Source organism: Ziziphus jujuba, chromosome 10, assembly GCF_031755915.1.
Source record: "Ziziphus jujuba cultivar Dongzao chromosome 10, ASM3175591v1".
NCBI lineage: Eukaryota > Viridiplantae > Streptophyta > Magnoliopsida > Rosales > Rhamnaceae > Ziziphus > Ziziphus jujuba.
Genome location: NC_083388.1, coordinates 5,283,250 through 5,303,625, shown reverse-complemented (window position 1 = coordinate 5,303,625; position 20,376 = coordinate 5,283,250). Strand labels below are relative to the sequence as shown.

Here is a 20,376-nt window from a genome sequence, read left to right as displayed (position 1 = left end):
TTAATTATAGGAATATTAGAAAAGAAAGTGGTAGAGAAAGGTACTACTTATACACTAATTACACTAATTTTCCCTATATATGTACATGGTGAATTACTGGTATAGGAGAGAGTGAAAAATTTTCAATAGTATAATTATTATAATATATATCAAAATGGTGACGTAGAATATATTGGCGTGAAAGTAGAACAAACTTTTTCTTGGTAGTAACACTTCGAAGGTTGGAAACGCAAGGAAGATTTTGGGTGGCAGAAACTTAAAATAAATAAATGAATAAATGAAAATGGTAAACTTGGTTCACGAGGGGCGGCTTCTGACCCCACGCACATAACACCATATTAGAAGTCTATAACTTACTTTCTTTTTACCATTCATTCAGATTTCAGTCACTATATATATATAAATAACACATCCTCTTCTTTCCCTTCAATTCTCTCTGCTTTTCCTTCATATCCACCACTTCCTTTTCTCTCTCTCACTTTCTTTCTTTCTTTCTTCCCCATTTTCCATATATCTTCGTCTTTCTTTTTCTTTTTCTTCTTTTTTTTTTTTTTTCCCCCCCTACTTACTACACTCACTCACTCATGGAATTAGCCCCTGAAGAATTCGTGGGTTCCAACAGCAACAACAACAACGATGAGTCCCAGTCCCACCTGATCGTCAAAGGCAAGCGCACCAAACGCCGCCACCGATCACCTTCTTCTCCATCTCCTCCTACTCTACTTGCTGCCACTTCCAGCTCTTCCAGCGCCACCGCCGGAGGAGACGAATACTTATCCCTTTCATCTCCAACCACCTCCTCCGGAGGAGGTGGCTGTGGTGGTGGCGGCGAGATTTACGAAAGCACCGAAGAAGAAGAAGACATGGCCAACTGTTTGATTCTTCTAGCTCAAGGCGATCATGCTTTCAAACAGATCGAAAAGCTAAGTCCCACCATCACCACCACCACCACCACCACAGCCGCTAACACTTCTGTCTCCGGCGTAGGCAAAGCCGGTTTCTTCGTCTACGAGTGCAAGACATGTAATCGGACTTTCCCTTCGTTTCAAGCACTCGGTGGACACAGAGCAAGCCACAAGAAGCCTAGAGCCGCCATGGTTGAAGACAAGAAAGCTTCACCACCAATATCAACCAATATTATGGATATTGAATATGAAGACGTTCTGGTTTTCAATAAAGTTAATAGTACTAGTAATATTACCACTGCTCCACCAACAAGTCATAATAATTCTATGCCTCTCCAACAAATTGCTAATGTCAAGGCATTCATTCAGAGCAACAAGGCGGCCAAAATCCACGAGTGTTCCGTTTGTGGATCGGAGTTCACTTCTGGTCAAGCTCTGGGTGGTCATATGAGAAGGCATAGAGCGGCTTCGAGTGCTCAGAGTTTGGAAATCGTTACTAATACAAGTACTAGTACTAGTACTACAAGAACCTCCAACAACTCCTCCATGGATGAGATGAAACAGAGGAATATTTTGGCTTTGGATCTTAACCTTCCGGCGCCGGAAGACGATCACCACCGGGAGTCTAATAAGTTCCAGTTTGTACCCACCCAACAAGCTCTTGTCTTCTCCTCCCCTGCCTTGGTAGATTGTCATTATTAAAAATATACTGATGAATTGGATGTTGATGATGAATGTGAAATTATATTATTATTATTATTATTATCATTATTTTGAGATTTTTAGCAATAAAACTTAAACAGTGTGGGATTCTTTGAATGAATTATGAATGAAATACGAATTCTTTTTTCTTTTAATCCAAATAAATTTTAATGATATTACTGTTATAATATATTTTTGTTGTTATTAATTTTTTCCAAAATTTGATGATCAACTTGGTTGAAGTTGAATACTTTGAGTAAGTAAGTGGTTAGTGTTCATGGTTGCCTTTCATTCACGAAAAGTGAGTGATGGGGCATCTTTTTCCTTTCCTTTCTTTCTTTCTGTTTTTTCGATTTTGTTTTAATTTTTTTTTTTTTAATTTTAAAATGGGAGAGCTATGTGGGACACTCAAAATATACAAAGAGAGTAAGTAGTAAGAAAAAGAGAGAGAGAGAGAGAGAGATGGCATGGCTAGGGTTTGGCAGAAGGAGCACCACAACCAAAAGTGGTGGATTAGGTTCGTTTCGTTTGATTATGGCAATAAAGCTATTAAAAATAAAAAAGAAAAAAGAAAAAAGAAAAAAAAACACTCACACATCGCTCAGACTGACTCACAGTCTGTTCCATTAAATGACAAAGAATAAATGGATAGCAAAGCTGAGTTGGTAACTGCCATTGCCATATGTATCCACCTGTATCTTTCCATTGTTTTTTGGTTTTTTTTTTTATTTTTTATTTTTTTAATATATAGTTTGGTTTTGTATGGTCCAACTCATGAGTTTTCAGTGTTTATTAGTTTGGAGGGCCTAACAGATAGATAGATACACCTAATTAAACCAATTTAGCTTGGTTTTTAAGTAAAAAAAATAAATAATTAAATAAATCTAATTAGAGAAATGATGGGGAACGTCTTTTAGTGTTGATGGGGTCCATCAGCCCATTCCACAAGTGATATTCCCAAGAAAGATACTCTTCTCATTCGTACCACAAAACATTTTTAGCTACAAAAACTTATCCAATTTCTACAGTTTGTTTTTTTTTGTTTTTTGGACCCACTTCCCATTTCTTTTGTTCTCTCTTTTATGGAATCAGTTCTCTTTATCAACTGGCTCTCCATGATCATCAATCATCATAGATTCAGACTGTTTTATTTTCCATTTCCTTTTATTGCTCTTGGTTATATTGAAATTCAACCTTTTTTTTTTTTTTTAATCTATTTCTTTTTTGGGGTTCACATCCTTTAGGTGGCTGAATGTTGGATTTTCCTTTCTTTCATATTGGAAATTAAAATTCGAAATTATTGTTAAAATAAACAGTGGTTTTGTCTATAAACTGTTAGAATAGGAATTTGGACTTTTCTATTTAGAGTGCGTTTTGAGAGTGATTTTTCAAAAATTTTCTAATTTACATTTCTTTTAAAACCACTAAATAAATAATTTTTCTACAATAAAATTATTTTAAATTCTTTTTGCCAAATTTTACCTTTCTGCAGTACTTTTAAACTTCTAACAATCAGCCCTAAACGGACTCTTAGTATGGGAAGATATGGGAAGTGAAATACTACTTAAAGAAAGTAGATTAATTAATCACCATATTTACCTGATTATGGTATATATACATAATATTGAAGTCAAACAGATTTCTAGGCTAATCATACATTTTCGCACTTTAAAATATTAAAAAAAAAAGGGATAGAGAAAATAGGGGGAAAAGATTTTTTTTGTTATTTTTATTTTTTTGACAATTTTTTGAGAGTTGAACTGGTAGTATTATGTAGAGGGGGATAGAGTTTGTTATGTGCACGTTTTGGTGAATAAATGTGAAGGAAGAGGAAGGCATGTGGGGGCATATTGCGTGAGATGTCCAAATACATGAAAGAAAAATATATTAAATATTTATACAAAATTAATAAATTTCTTTATATTTTTAAAGGAGATATCATCAATAATATTGACATTACTGCAGGCACATGTAGTGGGCGGAGGTTACCTTGTCTCTATATGCATATATCCTCCCAATATTCTCTTCCATTTTTTTATAAATAAATATTCTCCAAAAATGCTTACAACGAGAGCTGACTCTATGTTTTTTTTATATAAATAAATATAACATTATACACAAATTATTTACTAGGCATTTTAGGAGAGCTCATATAATAGTATAAGATTACGCGCTCAATGTAAACGGTCTAATTATTTTGGATATTTTATGTATAATATTTTACATATACGCTTTTGTCCAAAATATATATATATATATATATATCTATTATAATATTGTTTCATTTACTTGATGATTTCAATTCTACTTTTGATAGTACAAAGTTGTTAGAAAAGAGTAAGAGAGTGAAAAATGAAAACAATACTTTCAAAAGCATCAAACTACTTCAATTTGGTACCAAAAATGTACAACGCACGTTGGAAGTGGACAGATTGTAGAATAAATGAGTGTAGTCCCCCCATTGCTTGCATCTCCGAATTTCTCATGGATTGGAGGCAAATTTCTAAAATTTATTAAAATTAAATAAAATTAATAAAATATTCCGTGAGTTCACAGCTCGGTGTTCATTTTTCATCCTCATCCCTACTAAAGTGAAATTTTGACTTTCTCTGTGTGTGTGTGTGGAGTTGAAAGTCTACACTGACCACTCAAACAAAATAAGAGCTGGCCAATCACAGACTGACAACACTTGGAGTAGATTGATATTAGATCCATCAAAATCACAAAGCGTCAAAAACATAAAAGAGAGAGAGAGAGAGAGAGAGAGAGGGGTAATTTGGTAAATTGGGTTGAATGGTGGCTTTGTTAGGAAAATGTGACATGTGGACAGTTGAGTAGGCAGGTGGCTGGCGTGTTCTCCAACTTAGTTTTTGTATCGACAGCTGGATGGCTATTATAAAAACACACTCACCCTCCAAAAAACAGTGAGCTGCCAAATTAAGCATCGAAACCCATTAAAACACAGGCAAAGTGTTTTTAGTTTCTGTGCTTTTCTTTTTGTTTTTGTGGCTTTTTGATGGTCATGGTTTATTGATGGCGACAAATCCATGCAGTTTCTAATATATATATATATATATAAAACGGTGTGACTTTGAGCCGTCCACGCATTGGTACTTGCCGGCCTTGCAAAAAAGTTTCTTGTAATTTGCATTTCTACTAATACTGCCGAAACACATTTCCATCAATCCAATTGCTTCTCTTGCCCTTAATTAACTATTATTATATCTATGTAACCAATTTGTCTGATAACAACTTTTCTCAAATATCAAAACGAAAATCTTGCGTCGTGAATGGTTTTGTTTCTTTTTTTTCAAAAGCATTTGTGAAAATTATGCCCTTTTTTACAAATCATACAAGATATTTTTCAGTTTTTGGAATCTTTTTTTTTTTTTTTTCACTCATTTGATAAAAGCTATATACTCTTGATACCATAAAATGATGGTTATTCACTTTTTGATGTGCCTAAACGGATTCCTATTTATAATTTTTGCTTTTCGATTATAATTGTTTTTCTGTTTTTTTTTTTTTTTAATTTAATTGAACGTAAAACCAACAAGTGGAAATAAAACGACTTCTAAGCGAGTTGAATCAGGTCTTGCAGGCATGACATCCCAACTAGTTTAGCTTCATATTTTTTTCTCAAAAAAAAAAAAAAAAAAAAAATTGGGTTGATTTTGTTTTGGTGAGATTTAGGGTACCTAATATGGTTCATAATCGGGTGGAGGTTAGGTTTTTCATGGTCATGGTAGTTGCACAAAATAAGATATGGCAGGGATATATACTTAAAAACGCATTACTTTATTCTTAAATACCAAAAATAAAAAATAAAACGTGAATTTGTTTTTTTTATTTTTTTTTATTTTTTATTTTTTTTGATGAAAAAACGTGAATTTGGTATACTATGGTAACTAGTTTGCGATGCAAATTAAACATGCATGGTGCAAGGAAAAAGCATGTCATGCATGATGTTGAATATTGTGTCTAATGGAACAATAATGTTTATGTTTGATTTTAACTAAACGATATAAATTGTAAAGTTGATCTTTGATTTTGTACATATATATTAATGTCACATACATTTTAGCTCTCTTTACAATCAAAATGTCGACCACACTGAGAGTAAATAATTTCTTTTCAACATTATATGACAATAGAGGACAATGTTATAGTTATTTTCCACGGGGAGGTGTTATAATTTGGAGGCCCATTTCCCAGAATTTGGGCTCCTGAAACATTGGTTTGTTAGTTGCAGTCCAGTTTTACATGGGTAGCAACACGCCCATTAGCCCATTAATTTCCTTTTGATTGTCAGTAATCCTATATTTTATTTATCATTATATATATATATATATATATATAATTTTGACCACATTATATGAGTTAACCTTATAATTAAACAGCTACTCATATGCACCGATACTGCAACCAAAATTGTTTTCTATAATCCTACAGAACAATGTCATTAAGTCTCTAAAATATTTACATACGTTAAAAAAAATAATAAGAAAAAGAAAAAGGAGAAAAACATTAAAAAAAAAAAAAAAAGGCATTTACGTAAATCAGTAATAAATAAAAAGTTTAGTAATTTCTAGTCAAAAATACTTAGCATATGGATATTGGACATCAAGTTGCTGTGGTGTAGTGGTTATCACGTTAGTCTTACACACTAAAGGTCCCCAGTTCGATCCTGGGCAGCAACAAAATTATAGATCTTTTTTTTCCAAACATTTTAATTTATCTCTATTATTATTTGCTATAATGATTTATTTCTTGTACTCCCGATCCAACTGGAAAACTCAATTTGTACGTATGAAAATGTTGTAAATGAAATGTGAAATCAAACTGTCATATTCCTTTTTCAAGTCCTATAAACCATTTGATTTCTTGCTTTGGCTAAATTATATCATATAGATTTAACATCCTCGTAGTCCCAACTGGAAAATCCAATTTGTACGTATGAAAATGGTTATAAATCAAAATGTGAAATCAAACAGTCACAAAACATCTCTAAGTTTATTAACAAGGTTTGGTCATTTTAAGTTTTTCTCGTCACCATTTTATTTGACAGAACAAAATGTCACAGCATATTCATTTTTGACTTTTTAATTATCTTTCTCAATCTCGAAGTTTTTAATCCAGTCCTTTTTTCATATGAAGCTCACAAAGCTTCCTACCAAGCGCAGCAGAAAGGTCATTTTAGACTTCCTAAAATCCTCTCTTCTGAACTCTACATTCCCACAGTATAAGTTTGGCAGCCAAAAGCTTAATTTAGAGAAATATAAAAACGTTACATACAAAGGACCAAAAAATGAGTAATTTAAAGCAGCATTTTAATCCATGGTATGTGCCTATTTCAACATGTAGGAACAACCATCTTAGCCATTTGGGACATATTTTGAATATGTAAAACTCACGAACAGAAAATAAAAAAGGAGTTATACAACCACTGAACAGGATTACTGTTTTTTCTCCCTAGCAATTTCAAGGGCTTCAATGGTGAAGTAGTTTCCTGAAATAATCTGCAACTCTAGAATGGTTCCTCATTACCAGATGATCATGGACCCTGTATTAACACAAGTTATACAAAAGTGGGCCGCTGGTTAGATGACTGCAGAAGGTGTTTTGTCCTCAGTTAGCATAAACATTTAACCTCACTCGGGCAGTGACTTCAGGATGAAGCTTCAGTTCGGCTATGTATTCTCCTGTTTCCCGGATCTCTGGAAGAGAAACAATTCGCTTGTCCACATCCCTACAGATGAAGGAAAGTGCATAGAATGAAGCAATTCAACAAAACACTACTTTTTGATACAAGATCCAGACTGCATTAGCCTATACATGGTTTTATGTGAGATAAAAGCTTTAACTGCTATTTTCCTCCACAGTACAGCAACGAAATTTGTTCACAAAAATAACAGCTCAGGAAACAGATTCGAATGTTTGTTTTGTGTGTTCCATAAACTTGTGAGATGCTCAAAAGATAAGAGTCAGAGATTTAGAATATTCAAAATCCTTATTCACATCTGGATCAAAATAGTTTTAAACTAAGTACCTCTGAAGTTGTGCCTTGATTATGTCAACAAGATCTTGAGCCGTAACGCTGTTAAAAAAGTTCAGTGTCAACAAGATATACAAACAACACAGACAGATTAATGTTGCATTAGAGTCAACTCACGTTCCAAAAATCTGTTTCCCTTTTCCACCTTTGCGCTTCACCTTGAAAGCTCCGACAGTTTCAAAAATAAGAGCTAGCTGCTCTGCCTCATCTTTTACCTGCAAAACCACAAAGCATCCAAAAGGGAGAAAAAAATATAAATAAAAAAATAAAAGAAACTGTAACAGCCTTCATCAACTAATAGGTTATGTTCTTGGTATCATAGGTTCTGGCAGCAACAAAAGAAAGAGATATACGATTTAAAACTTGTAGGAGCAGGCAATAGGATGGTATAGAACCAGAAATGCTCCTTGTTTACTCTAATAATGGCAAGATGCATAATGGGATAGAAGTTGCAATCTCAAATCAGGTGAGGTGTCTAAGCACAAAGCTATGATCTTTATAACAACATTTTCCAGGACAAATGTTCAAGTTGCAAAACTTCTCCTTATATGATCATTATGCGTAAAAGATTGACACAGAAAACAAGCAAAAAATGACACTTAACATCTAGCTTGTGGCCAACAAAACACACAAAAAGGGTAGGAAAAGAGGAGAAAAAAACACAAGTGGTATCTGTTACCCGCTTTTTCTCAGCCTCAATTCTTTCCTCTTCTATCTTCATTTCCCTGGAATAATAAGTACAGTGACAATGTTTCAAAACTGGCCCAGCATTTTGATTTTCTCATATAAGAAGAAGAATAAGAAGAAGAGAGAGAAAGTCAAGAAGCAAAGAACTAGTCTGTCCCTATCAGGTTATAGTAAGATGAAGTTAGAAGTTTGTCGCTAATAGGCCATATTTCTAGAGCTGCAGCCATCAAACAAAACCAACCACGATCCCATACCTCAAGGTTTTTCCAATTTTTCAGAAAACGCAATGATGAAGAAACAGGGGAGTTTTTTAAGGCAAAAGGTCATTGTGGTTGCCTGACAGAGAAGTCAGGGCAAATGGTGTAATTGGGCTTCAATAGCTTATCCTCCTAACCCCAAAGCAATCATGGGCAGACCTACACTAGACTGGTAAGCTACTCAATATTTAATACCTGAATACATCTATATTATGATTGTGTACGAGAATTATTTATCTCCTTCTGTTTGATAAAATTTATCAGTGATGACATTTCTATTTTGACTAATCCCATCTAAATCTTCTTCTACCCAACAATTTGTACTATCAAGTTATTCATTACTGAAAACATCAAAAGAAAAAAATAAATAAATAAAAGAAAAGCTGTTCCCAACATAAACAATAAAAAGATGGTTAAGTTATTCATTACTTGAGCAGAAGCGGAGTGACAATCTGTGCCTTGCCCAGAGGATGCAGAAAATTCCTGTAATATCCAGCCTTCACGTTAAGAAGCTGCCCTTGCTTTCCCAAATCAGCTACATCCTCTTTCAGAATTATCTGAGGCCATCTCAAACACAACAACCCCATCATTGGTAGTATAACTATAGCTCACTATTTTGCTGAGAACAAGTAGATAAAGAAAAATTTACAGACTTTGAAACAAAACCCACGTCCAATTCTGCATAACATTCAATATAAAAGAGGAAAAAACCCAAAAAAAAAAAAAAAAAAACCCATTTGGCTAAATTTACCGTTCTCGTCTTCTTGGCTTTCTTTTGGGCCAAAATCACCATGGATGTTCTCCTGACTGACAATTTGGTAGGTCCATTTGCGTTTCCGCCAAAGCTCTGAAACAAAGACGACGAAGTCCATGACAGAGTCGATGCCGTGGATGCCATTGTAAGCTCGCCACACTCAAAAAGTGTCACACGCACTCTTTAACCTCTCCTTGTTGGCTTTATGGGTGCCTTATCTCTTCGTCGGATGTCTTTTATTTATTTATTTATATTATTATTATTTTTCATAAGGGTATTAATTTGTGTACCAAATGGTGTGGGACAAATTTTAATTAATAAAAAAAAGAAGAAGAAAAAATAGTGTGTGACAAAATACTTGTCTTAATGTAATATTTTCCTCCAAAAATAACATCACAGTAAGGACAAAACATCAATTCTTGTGCTAAAAGCTTCACCATTACATTAATTGGCTTTATATAATATTGTAGAGCAAACATTGAATCAATACAGCTCCAATTTTTTATTTCTTTTTTTAAAAAAACCGGAATTTTGACTTAGCATTTATTAGTTAATTTTATAACATTTATGCACAACCCTTCAATTCAGCAGCAAAAAGAAGAAGTTGACTACGTAAGCTTATAAATTTACATATTTGCCAATGACAACGTAAGATTTTCATATTGCAGTGATGATTTGTTAATTACTGATATCTTATATGAGTTTTTCTATGTTACAGACGCAATCAAAATTGATATTTTTTTTTAAAATAAAAATATTATTTTTATTATATATTATAATATCAAAATTAATATTTTTATTTAAAAAATATTGATTTTAGATGCGATCTACTCCATCTAAAATTTATATATACATATTTGAAGTTCTAAATTTTAAGATTCTGAATCTAAAAACAGCTACTTTTACTCTTTTAACTTCCTTTATGTCACATTTTTTTGTTTGTTTTTGATAACTTGAAATGGGCCTTCGAATGGGACGGATGGCAATCATCAATTCAGGAACCACGAACCACAGCCCAAATAGCCCCCTCCTTCACAGCTTGTTCCTTTTTCCCTCACATCTTGTGTACAGGATGAACCATGCATGCCTAAATTATGAATCCCATATGTTTACATAGCACTTATTATACGGCAATAATTTGTTTTTGTTACGGAATTGGGAGAAAAAACAAATAGCAACGGAAACAAAGAAAGCGAAGAACAAACACACAATTAACGTGGAAACCCTTGACGGGAAAAACCACGGGCAGGGAGAAGCAAATCCAATATCGAAAAATTGGTACAACAGGTGAGCCGAATTGTGCGATACCTTAAAACCCTAATTACAGCCGAAAACTAAATATATATAGTACAGAATAAACCCTAAAATTGAACAGGTCCATACCGCGATCGGGCTCAGTGGTGGGCTACGATCTCGGGCCTATCGGCCCGAGATCTCCGCTTCCACCACAGAGCCCCAAATGTTTCTCCAAAATTAGTTTCACCAAAATGGGTCGCACCGCGAGCTTTTCGGGTCGGGTCAACAAGAATTCGGGTCACTAACTCTAACAATCTCCACCTTGACACGAATTCCATATAAGGAATGAAAAACATACAAAACTCCAATCTTCGATAAAAGTTGCCATCCTCTTCCACAAAAGCCCCTAAAGGCAAAGCTCAACAACAAACACCAACCAAGTCCAAGCAATGCTCAAACTTGGCTACTGGAAGTGCCTTGGTCATCATGTCAGCAGGATTATCATGAGTACTCACCTTGCTGACAACAATATCTCCACGAGCAATAACATCACGTACAAAATGATACCGAACATCTATATGTTTTGTCCTCTCGTGAAACATCTGATCCTTAGTGAGATAGATAGCACTCTGACTATCACAATTGATGACCGTACTCTCCTGCTCAGAGCTCAACTCACCTATCAACGCCCTTAACCAAATAGCTTCTTTCACCGCTTCAGCTATAGCCATATATTCAGCTTCTGTAGTTGATAGTGCAACTGTTGCTTGCAAAACAGACTTCCAATTGATAGAAGTATCTCCAAGAGTAAATACATAACCAGTAGTGGACCTCCTTCTATCAAGGTCCCCAGCAAAATCTGCATCAACATATCCACGTACACCCTCCTTACTTCCACCAAACTCTAAACGAGTGTTAGTAGTGCCTCTCAAGTACCTTAGAATCCATTTGACAGCTTGCCAGTGTTGTTTGCCAGGATTAGCCATATACCGGCTCACAACACTAACAGCATGTGCAATGTCAGGACGGGTACACACCATAGCATACATCAAACTACCAACAGCACTAGAATAAGGAACATGTGACATATACTCAATATCTCTATCCGACTGTGGTGACATATCAGCAGACAATCTAAAATGAGTAGCTAATGGAGTACTTACAGATTTAGCGTTCTTCATTCCAAAACGCTCCAGAACTTTCTCAACAAAAGATCTTTGAGTCAAGAAAAGTTTACCTGCAGATCTATCTCTCTCAATCTCCATACCAAGAATCTTCTTTGCCGCTCCCAAATCTTTTATCTCAAATTCACCATTCAATTCTGCTTTCAATCTGTTGATATCGGATTTCTTCTTGGCCACTATCAGCATATCATCAACATAAAGCAACAAATAGATAAATGAGCCATCTTCCAACTTCCTAAAATACACACAGCTATCATATTGGCTTCTAGAATAGCCATGGCTAAACATAAACCCATCAAACCGCTTGTACCACTGACGAGGGGATTGCTTCAAACCATACAAGGACCTTTTCAACAAACACACATGATCCTCTTTTCCTTCAACCTCGAAACCTTCGGGTTGCTGCATATAAATTGTCTCCTCAAGCTCACCATGCAAGAAAGCGGTCTTCACATCTAGTTGCTCCAACTCTAAATCATGCATAGCAACTAGCGCTAACAAAGCACGAATAGAAGTATGTTTAACGACAGGGGAAAATATATCATTAAAATCAACTCCCTGTACCTGTGAATACCCCTTCGCTACTAAACGTGCTTTGTACCTCGCATCTTCAACACCAGGAATGCCTTCTTTCTTTTTGTAGACCCACTTGCATCCCACAATCTTCTTACCCTCTGGAGGTAATGCTAACTCCCAAGTGTGGTTCTTATGAAGCGACTCCACCTCTTCCTGCATAGCAATTAACCACTTTGAAGAATCCTCACATGAGATGGCTTCATAATAGTTGCAAGGATCACTGGGACTCTCGATCTCCTGTGCTGCAACACAAGCAAAAGTGACATAGTCTGCTAAACTAGAGGGCTTCTTGATCTCCCTGTGAGGTCTATCCTTGGCAATCGAATGCTCCTGCACCTCCTCAATTCTCTCTTCTTCCACATGAGTGGGTGTCTCAAATAGGCCTGAAACTGAACCATTCTGTGAAGTACTTACTTCTTCCACCCTAAACTCCACCTGCTTTGGCACACTGTCTGAAACAACGAGCTCCCTTTTTGGATGCAGCATTGCCATCTCATCAAACACAACATCCCTGCTAATCACAACCTTAGATGACTTTGGATCAGGAAGCCAAACTCTATATCCTTTTACACCCTGCGGGTAACCAAGAAATATGCCCTTCTTCGATCTAGGCTCAAGCTTACCATCATTAACATGAACATAGGCAGGGCATCCAAATACCTTCAAATCTAGATAATTAGCAGGTTTTTCAGACCATACCTCTTCAGGAGTCTTGCAATCGATTGCTGCCGATGGAGAATGATTCACCAAGTAGCAAGCTGTAGCAGCTGCTTCTGCCCAAAATTCCTGTGCTAACCCAGAATTCGACAGCATGCATCGGACTTTCTCCATAAGAGTTCTGTTCATCCGCTCAGCCACACCATTTTGCTGCGGAGTTCCTCTAACTGTGAGATGTCTAACGATCCCTTCATTTCTACAAAACTCATTGAAAACACTATCACAGAACTCCAATCCATTATCTGTTCGAAGGCGCTTCACCCTTCTTTCCGTCTGCTTCTCTACCAAAGCTTTCCATTGCTTGAAGATAGCAAATACGTCATTCTTGTGCTTCAAAAAATATACCCAGACCTTCCTGGAGAAATCATCAATGAAGGTCAACATATATCTGCCACCACCCTTAGAAGCAGTACGTGCGGGTCCCCAAAGATCTGAATGAATGTAGTCTAGAGTACCTTTGGTTTTGTGAATTCCAGTACTGAAGCTAACTCTCTTCTGCTTCCCAAACACACAATGTTCACAAAACTCCAACTTCGAGATACTCCGATCACCAAGCAAACTCCGTTTGCTCAACATCGCCAAACCTTTCTCACTCATATGGCCCAATCTCATATGCCACAAACGAGTAACATCCGAATCTGGAATGGACACTTAAACAGCAGCCGACCCCATTACCACAGAACCCTGTAGCCTGTATAATGTACCAACCAGGCTAGCTTTCATCACCACCAAAGCACCCTTCAGAACCCTCAAAACTCCACCTCCACCAGAAAAAGAACAACCAGACTTGTCCAAAGCTGATAAAGAAATTAAATTTTTAGACATATCTGGAACGTGACGTACCTCAGATAGTGTTCTGATAATTCCATCATGCATCTTCACCCTTACAGTTCCAATGCCGATGACACAGCAAGGATCATCATCTCCCATCAGCACAACACCTTTATCCACCGGAACATAAGAAGAGAACAAATCCCTATGGAGACAGATGTGAAACGAACAGGCTGAATCCAAAATCCATCCCTGCTTGCCCGAACTATCCTCAGTCACTGAATAAACATCTCCATCTTCAATTTCCTCATGTGCGACACTGGCTTCGGTATGTTCCTTACTCTTTTCATTATTTTTATTCTGAAGCTTACGACATTCAGTTTTGATGTGCCCCTTTTTCTTACAGTAGTGACAAATAAGGTTTCTGAACCTTGACTTCGATCTTGGCGGACTACCACCATTGTTGTTTTGATCTCTAGATGATGTTCTACCTCTAACAATCAAACCCTCTCCTCCGGAAATCCCAAAATTATTGTTATCCGAACTGCTGGTTAACTCCTTATCAAACAACTCCTTAGAATATAAAGAAGCTTTCACGTCCTCCAATTTTAGGGTTTTATTACTGTAAATCAAAGTCTCCCTAAAATTTTTATATGATGGAGGTAAGGAACGCAGTAGCATTAGGGCCTGATCTTCATCATCATATTTAATGTCCATGTTCGCCAGATCCAACAAAATAGTAGAAAAATCATCTATGTGAGTTTTAATAGATGTACCTTCAACCATAGAAAGGGTGTATAGACGGTGCTTCGCAATCAGTTTCGTTGTGAGATTCTTTGTGATGTACAAAGATTCCAACTTGTCCCATAAGTCCTTTGTTGTCTTCTGATCAAGGACCTCCCTCAAAACTTCATTGGACAAGCATAGCTGAATGGTGGATAGGGCACGCTCATCAACCTCGGCTTTCTTTTCGGCATCCCACGAAGACGGCATCTGCTCCTTGCCAACCAACGCCTTGTGTAAACCGTTCTGTGTCAAAATCGCCTTCATCTTGACTTGCCACATGGAGAAACTCATGTTGCGCTCAAATTTCTCAATGTCGAACTTTGTTGCCATGATCGAAAGAAAAAGAAAAGAAAAAATTCCCAAATAGATCGACGCGGCTCTGATACCACTTGTTACGGAATTGGGAGAAAAAACAAATAGCAACGGAAACAAAGAAAGCGAAGAACAAACACACAATTAACGTGGAAACCCTTGACGGGAAAAACCACGGGCAGGGAGAAGCAAATCCAATATCGAAAGATTGGTACAACAGGTGAGCCGAATTGTGCGATACCTTAAAACCCTAATTACAGCCGAAAACTAAATATATATAGTACAGAATAAACCCTAAAATTGAACAGGTCCATACCGCAATCGGGCTCAGTGGTGGGCTACGATCTCGGGCCTATCGGCCCGAGATCTCCGCTTCCACCACAGAGCTCCAAATTTTTCTCCAAAATTAGTTTCACCAAAATGGGTCGCACCGCGAGCTTTTCGGGTCGGGTCAACAAGAATTCGGGTCACTAACTCTAATAGTTTTCTTCAACATTATTAATATATAAATTAATAGCACAATTTAATTAGGAGACAAAAATAAGTTTTAATTGTTTATCAAAATAAAATAATTAATGAAGCCCCATAAGCAGATCTAAATCGTGCAATGTTAGCATGCATGCTTTAATTTAAACAGGTCTATATGGACTCACCAAACCTCCATGAATATGCTAACTATAAATATTTACTAATAAATGGCATTCATTATTTAATAATTCCTTACTCTGTAACTTATTGACCATGTATTTTTATATATGGACTCACTAGATCTTTATGAGTATGCTAATTATAAATATATTTTTATATTTAAAAAATTCTAACTATAAATATTTACTAACCAAATGGCGTTCATTGTTTAATAATTTTTTTACTTTGGTAACTTATTAACCATGTATTTTTATATATGAATTATTCTGAGATCTTAAATCTTGATCTTTAATTCTATTATTTAGATTAAAAAAAAAATGATAAAACATAGTTGAATTGCAAAATATCAAAAATCAAAATTTAAAACCTGATTTTAAAAAAATTAAGTTATCCTCAACTAAAACCTTTCCTTTGTATACATATATATATATATATATATATATTTTGAGGGAAAAGAGGTTGATCTTTGCTCGAGGAAGAATCTGGGTTCATAAAGAAATAGGTAATATATATGTTTCTCGACAAGTCGCCAATTTTATAATAATAATGATGTTCTCTCAATGCAAGGTTACTTGCTTGAGGATTATGATTGAAAATTAAGAATCTAGTTACGGCATGTTTCAATAAATGTTGCCAAGTGGGGAAGCATTTTATTTATATATGTAATAGATTTAATTAATTAATTAAAAAATTAACAATATATATCCTTCTCCTCTCTGGACTGTTTATTGTCTGCGAACCTGCCCATATAATGCCTCCACAAGCGTCTCTCACTATATAACCGCTAGTGTGGGTGAGTTTTGGACGCCGCTTAATTAAAAATAAGCAAGCGGAGAACATCATGAAGTAGGCATGAAATAATGCAGCTTATATATATAACCACTTTTTTTAGCTTCTTTTATTTATTATTATTATTTTTTGGACAAAAGGAACTTCATTTATCAATTATTAAGTTGCTTCAAATCTTTTTAAAAGCAAAGTTTAAAAATGTATTTATAGTTTATATAATTTCTAGAGTATTTTTTAAATAAAATTTTAATATATCATCAAATTCATATTATACTATAAATTAATTTTTAAATTTCAATGTTTAAAATAATTTAAAATCTAATAAAATAATATTTAAATATAACTATATATATATATATATAAATATATATAAAGAGAGAGAGAGAGAGAGAATTTTAATCTAATGAGAATATAATTTTTATTTTATGTTAGACTCGTAGTAACATGACAAATGACAAATAATAAAGAAGTTGTTATTTTTTCCATTAGAATTTTATTATTAACTTATCAATTAAAGCCGATACTTAATATTTAATATGTTATTAAATATTCATTTTATATTGAAAACTATGTTCTCAACAGAGCAACTTTCTCTCTATCTATAAATTCATAATATTATAACAAATGTATTTATTTAATGCAAAATTGTTTTTCATGCCTGGAAAATTCAATCCTCCTAACAAATAAAATCATGCACGTCAGGTCAACTTGTGCTGCAACAGAAATTAACATAGATTTTGGTCAATTGAAATTGGCCAAAGCCCTAACCATATCTAGCTCTTTGGTTGATTGTATGTCAGCACGAAAGGGATGTTATTCAAGCCTAAGAAGTAACAATCAATTCACTCTTTTTGAAAATTTCAACTCGCGCAAAATATCAATTGCTAAACCTTAAAACAATTTGGACTACTTAAAAAACCCTTTTTCTTTGTTTCAAACTTGCTGGACCTACAAAAAATCTTTAGTGTCCAACATGTAAGTGTAATATACTAGCAAATTATCCCTACAAGTAAAATATAATAGCCTTACACTATTTCTTTGTTATTTTCCAAATGTAAGATTAGTATGATATGGGGAAGGTCACACTTGGGGATGGGTAGAAACTGAGCTCCCAAGTTGACTTACATTCTCTCTTATCTCAAACTTTTATTTTTTTCTCCCTATTTATTCCGCATATTCTAGAGGAGGCTGTTTTCAAAAGCAAATCTAAGGAAGAAAAATTCATTTCAGAAAAGCCAACTTTGGAGGAGATCAGAAAGCAAAAACAAGACTTTTTTTCAAGATATGATAATCTCAGGGTCAAGTAATACTCCTCCTTGTAATTACCCTAATGTATCACAAGGAGGCCAGCAGCAAATCATCTATTCCATGACAGAAGATCATCATCATGGTGTTTCATCTTCTTCATTGCAAGCAAACCCATCATCATCAGCAGCTGGTGGGACAGAAACTCAATCTGCAGCCTCTCTCTATTACAGCTTCTCGGCTCTCAAAGAAAAAGTTCACCAAATTCAATCCCTGGTAAGCATCCTTCTTTCTCCAGATCAAACCCACCCTGAATCAACATCCATAGCCATTGCTAGCATGAGCAATGTCATCCAAGAACTCATCGTCACCGCTTCGTCCATGATTTTCACTTGCCAGCAAATGTCTCTTGGCTCGTTTTCTGGAACCTCAACGAACGCACAAGATCAACTACTTCACCATAATCATCATCATCAGCAGCAGCAGCAGCGTGACAAAGTTTCACAACCAAATATTGGACAAGAAAGCGGACAGGGAGTTTACTGTGGCGAAACGCTTGAATGGTTTGGTGGAAACTATGGCAGTGGTACTACTCCTAATGCTTGTAATAATATGAAGGAAGACAACAGGAGTTTCAGCCATGGAAACAATGCCAATAGGGTGGAAGGGAAAGCAATTCCTCATGATGATCATCATCAAGTAGAAGGAGATGGTAAAGAAGGTTTGAATTATGATATCATTGAATTGGATGCTGCTGATTTATTGGCTAAGTACACACACTATTGCCAAGTGTGTGGGAAAGGTTTTAAAAGGGATGCAAATTTGAGAATGCATATGAGAGCTCATGGTGATGAATACAAAACAAGCGCAGCTTTAAGTAATCCGATGAAAAATGCAGTGGGGATGAATAGCAATAATGAGGAGGAGGATTTTGGTGTGAATAAATTGCCAAGGAAATACTCATGTCCACAAGAAGGGTGTAGGTGGAATAAAAGGCATGCAAAATTCCAGCCATTGAAATCCATGATATGTGTGAAGAATCACTACAAGAGAAGCCACTGTCCAAAGATGTATATGTGCAAGAGGTGCAATAGGAAGCAGTTCTCTGTGCTTTCTGATTTGAGGACTCATGAGAAGCACTGTGGAGATGTGAAATGGCAATGTTCCTGCGGGACCACTTTTTCAAGGAAAGATAAGCTTATGGGTCATGTTGCTTTGTTCACTGGTCACACTCCTATTCTCAATTCTTTGACTAAATTACCAGCTGGGAAAGTTGACAGCCTTTCTTCATCACAGAAGACCCAGACAATTTCATAGTAGCTACTAACTAGCTATAGGTAATGCATATATATAAACATATAGATTATGATTGAATAAAATCCTCATGGTAGATGCTTTTGGGGTCATTAATTATATGTGTTCCCTACCTTTTTTTTTTTTTTTTTGCCCTGTGATGTATATTAATAAGAATGCTTACACTATAGAATAGTTGGTCTAGGAGCTAGGTGCTTAGCATTATTAGGTACGTACATTGATTGCATTGTAAAGTTTGAGAACTTTATATTTCTTGATGATTGCATTGTAAAGTTTGAGAACTTTATATTTCTTGATCTTTTTTCACAAACTTGGACACTGGCTAATGTTGTTATAAGATCTCATTTGTGTAGAAGTGTTACTATTAATTAGAACAAATACTAATGGGTGAATTGAAGGATATATATATATATATATATAAGATGAAGCACCTGCATACGCAGTGTTTTGTATGATGATCTCCTGTCTCTCTCTCTCTATATATATTTATATATGGAAAAGTTAATATATTCTTATTCACACCACCAACTTCTTCATCAACAAAAATCACAAACAGGGCTCTTTCTCACTCTTTCTTCTCAACAACCTGCACAAGAACTCGGAACCATGGCCCAACTCTCTTCATCCTCCACAAGTATTATAAAAAAAGAAAATACTAATTTAATTTTTTATAATGGTTGATTGCCAATAAGTGAATCAGATTTTACAAATGAATGAAGTTTATGTTTATATCCTGCCTTTTTGTAGTTTATTATTGTAGTAGAACTGTCGTTTTTTGTTTTTTTTTTTTTGTTTTACAACACAAAAGAATATCTCGTTGAGAGAGTTCTCTAGTGAGATTGTGAGAGAGAGAAAGTGTCCTCATTATGTGTGTTTCTGACGGGGAATGAGTTTTCCACAGAGCACAAAAACCTAAAAAGGTGCTAGTTTCATGACAGATTATGGTCCACAAAAGCACAAACTAGCGTCCTATATATAATAATGGTTTCGAAGAAAAATTGTTAACTTAAACTGGAATGGACCTATATGGCTGCGAATTTTTCTTTGGCTTCTATTAATATATGAAAATGGTTCTGAATTTATACATTAATTCAGAAAGAAAATCTAGAGGAAGGAAAAAAAACCATGATTTTTAAAGATTACATAGAATTTCACATCATTTTCACCATTAAAGATGCTACAAAACCAATAACCAAATCCCTTAGACTCAGTAAGATATGAGCAAGTCCAAAGATCTGCAATACGGCCGTCATTTTAAGCAAGAAAATAATAAAATAATAATAATAATAAAAAAGGAAAGAGTTAAAAGTAAAGCAAGCAACACAAGGACAGAGTAGTGAAAGAAACTGCAAAGACACAACATGAAACAAGGAGGAGTTTTGCAGCTGTGTCATCACGATGTATACGTTGGGAGATCGAGAAGTTGCTTCATTGTAAT

The 20,376-nt window shown here is 35.2% G+C and overlaps 3 protein-coding genes and 1 non-coding gene across 4 annotated transcripts; 3 read left to right on the top strand and 1 right to left on the bottom strand.

Moving 5' to 3' along the window:
- The first annotated feature begins 393 nt into the window (after window positions 1-393).
- LOC107410663 (zinc finger protein ZAT5) lies at window positions 394-1,610 on the top strand. Its single transcript, XM_016018115.4, has one exon. The coding sequence runs from the start codon at window positions 585-587 to the stop codon at window positions 1,605-1,607; it is 1,023 nt and encodes a 340-aa protein (XP_015873601.1). The 5' UTR covers window positions 394-584; the 3' UTR covers window positions 1,608-1,610.
- Window positions 1,611-6,234: 4,624 nt separating this feature from the next.
- TRNAV-UAC (transfer RNA valine (anticodon UAC)) lies at window positions 6,235-6,307 on the top strand. The gene has a single exon. It is a non-coding gene; the product is annotated as a tRNA-Val (tRNA).
- A 543-nt stretch (window positions 6,308-6,850) lies between these two features.
- Window positions 6,851-9,582, bottom strand: LOC107405853 (large ribosomal subunit protein bL9c). Its single transcript, XM_016012946.4, has 6 exons — window positions 9,358-9,582; window positions 9,036-9,163; window positions 8,342-8,387; window positions 7,780-7,877; window positions 7,657-7,704; window positions 6,851-7,356 (listed from the first exon to the last, which is right to left on the bottom strand). Exons 1-6 carry the CDS (start codon window positions 9,502-9,504, stop codon window positions 7,236-7,238), a joined length of 588 nt encoding a protein of 195 aa, XP_015868432.3. The 5' UTR covers window positions 9,505-9,582; the 3' UTR covers window positions 6,851-7,235.
- Window positions 9,583-17,484: 7,902 nt separating this feature from the next.
- LOC107405851 (protein SENSITIVE TO PROTON RHIZOTOXICITY 2) lies at window positions 17,485-19,377 on the top strand. The gene is made up of 2 exons (XM_016012944.4): window positions 17,485-17,900; window positions 18,024-19,377. The coding sequence occupies exons 1-2, from the start codon at window positions 17,664-17,666 to the stop codon at window positions 18,939-18,941; spliced, it is 1,155 nt and encodes a 384-aa protein (XP_015868430.3). The 5' UTR covers window positions 17,485-17,663; the 3' UTR covers window positions 18,942-19,377.
- The last annotated feature ends 999 nt before the right edge of the window (window positions 19,378-20,376 follow it).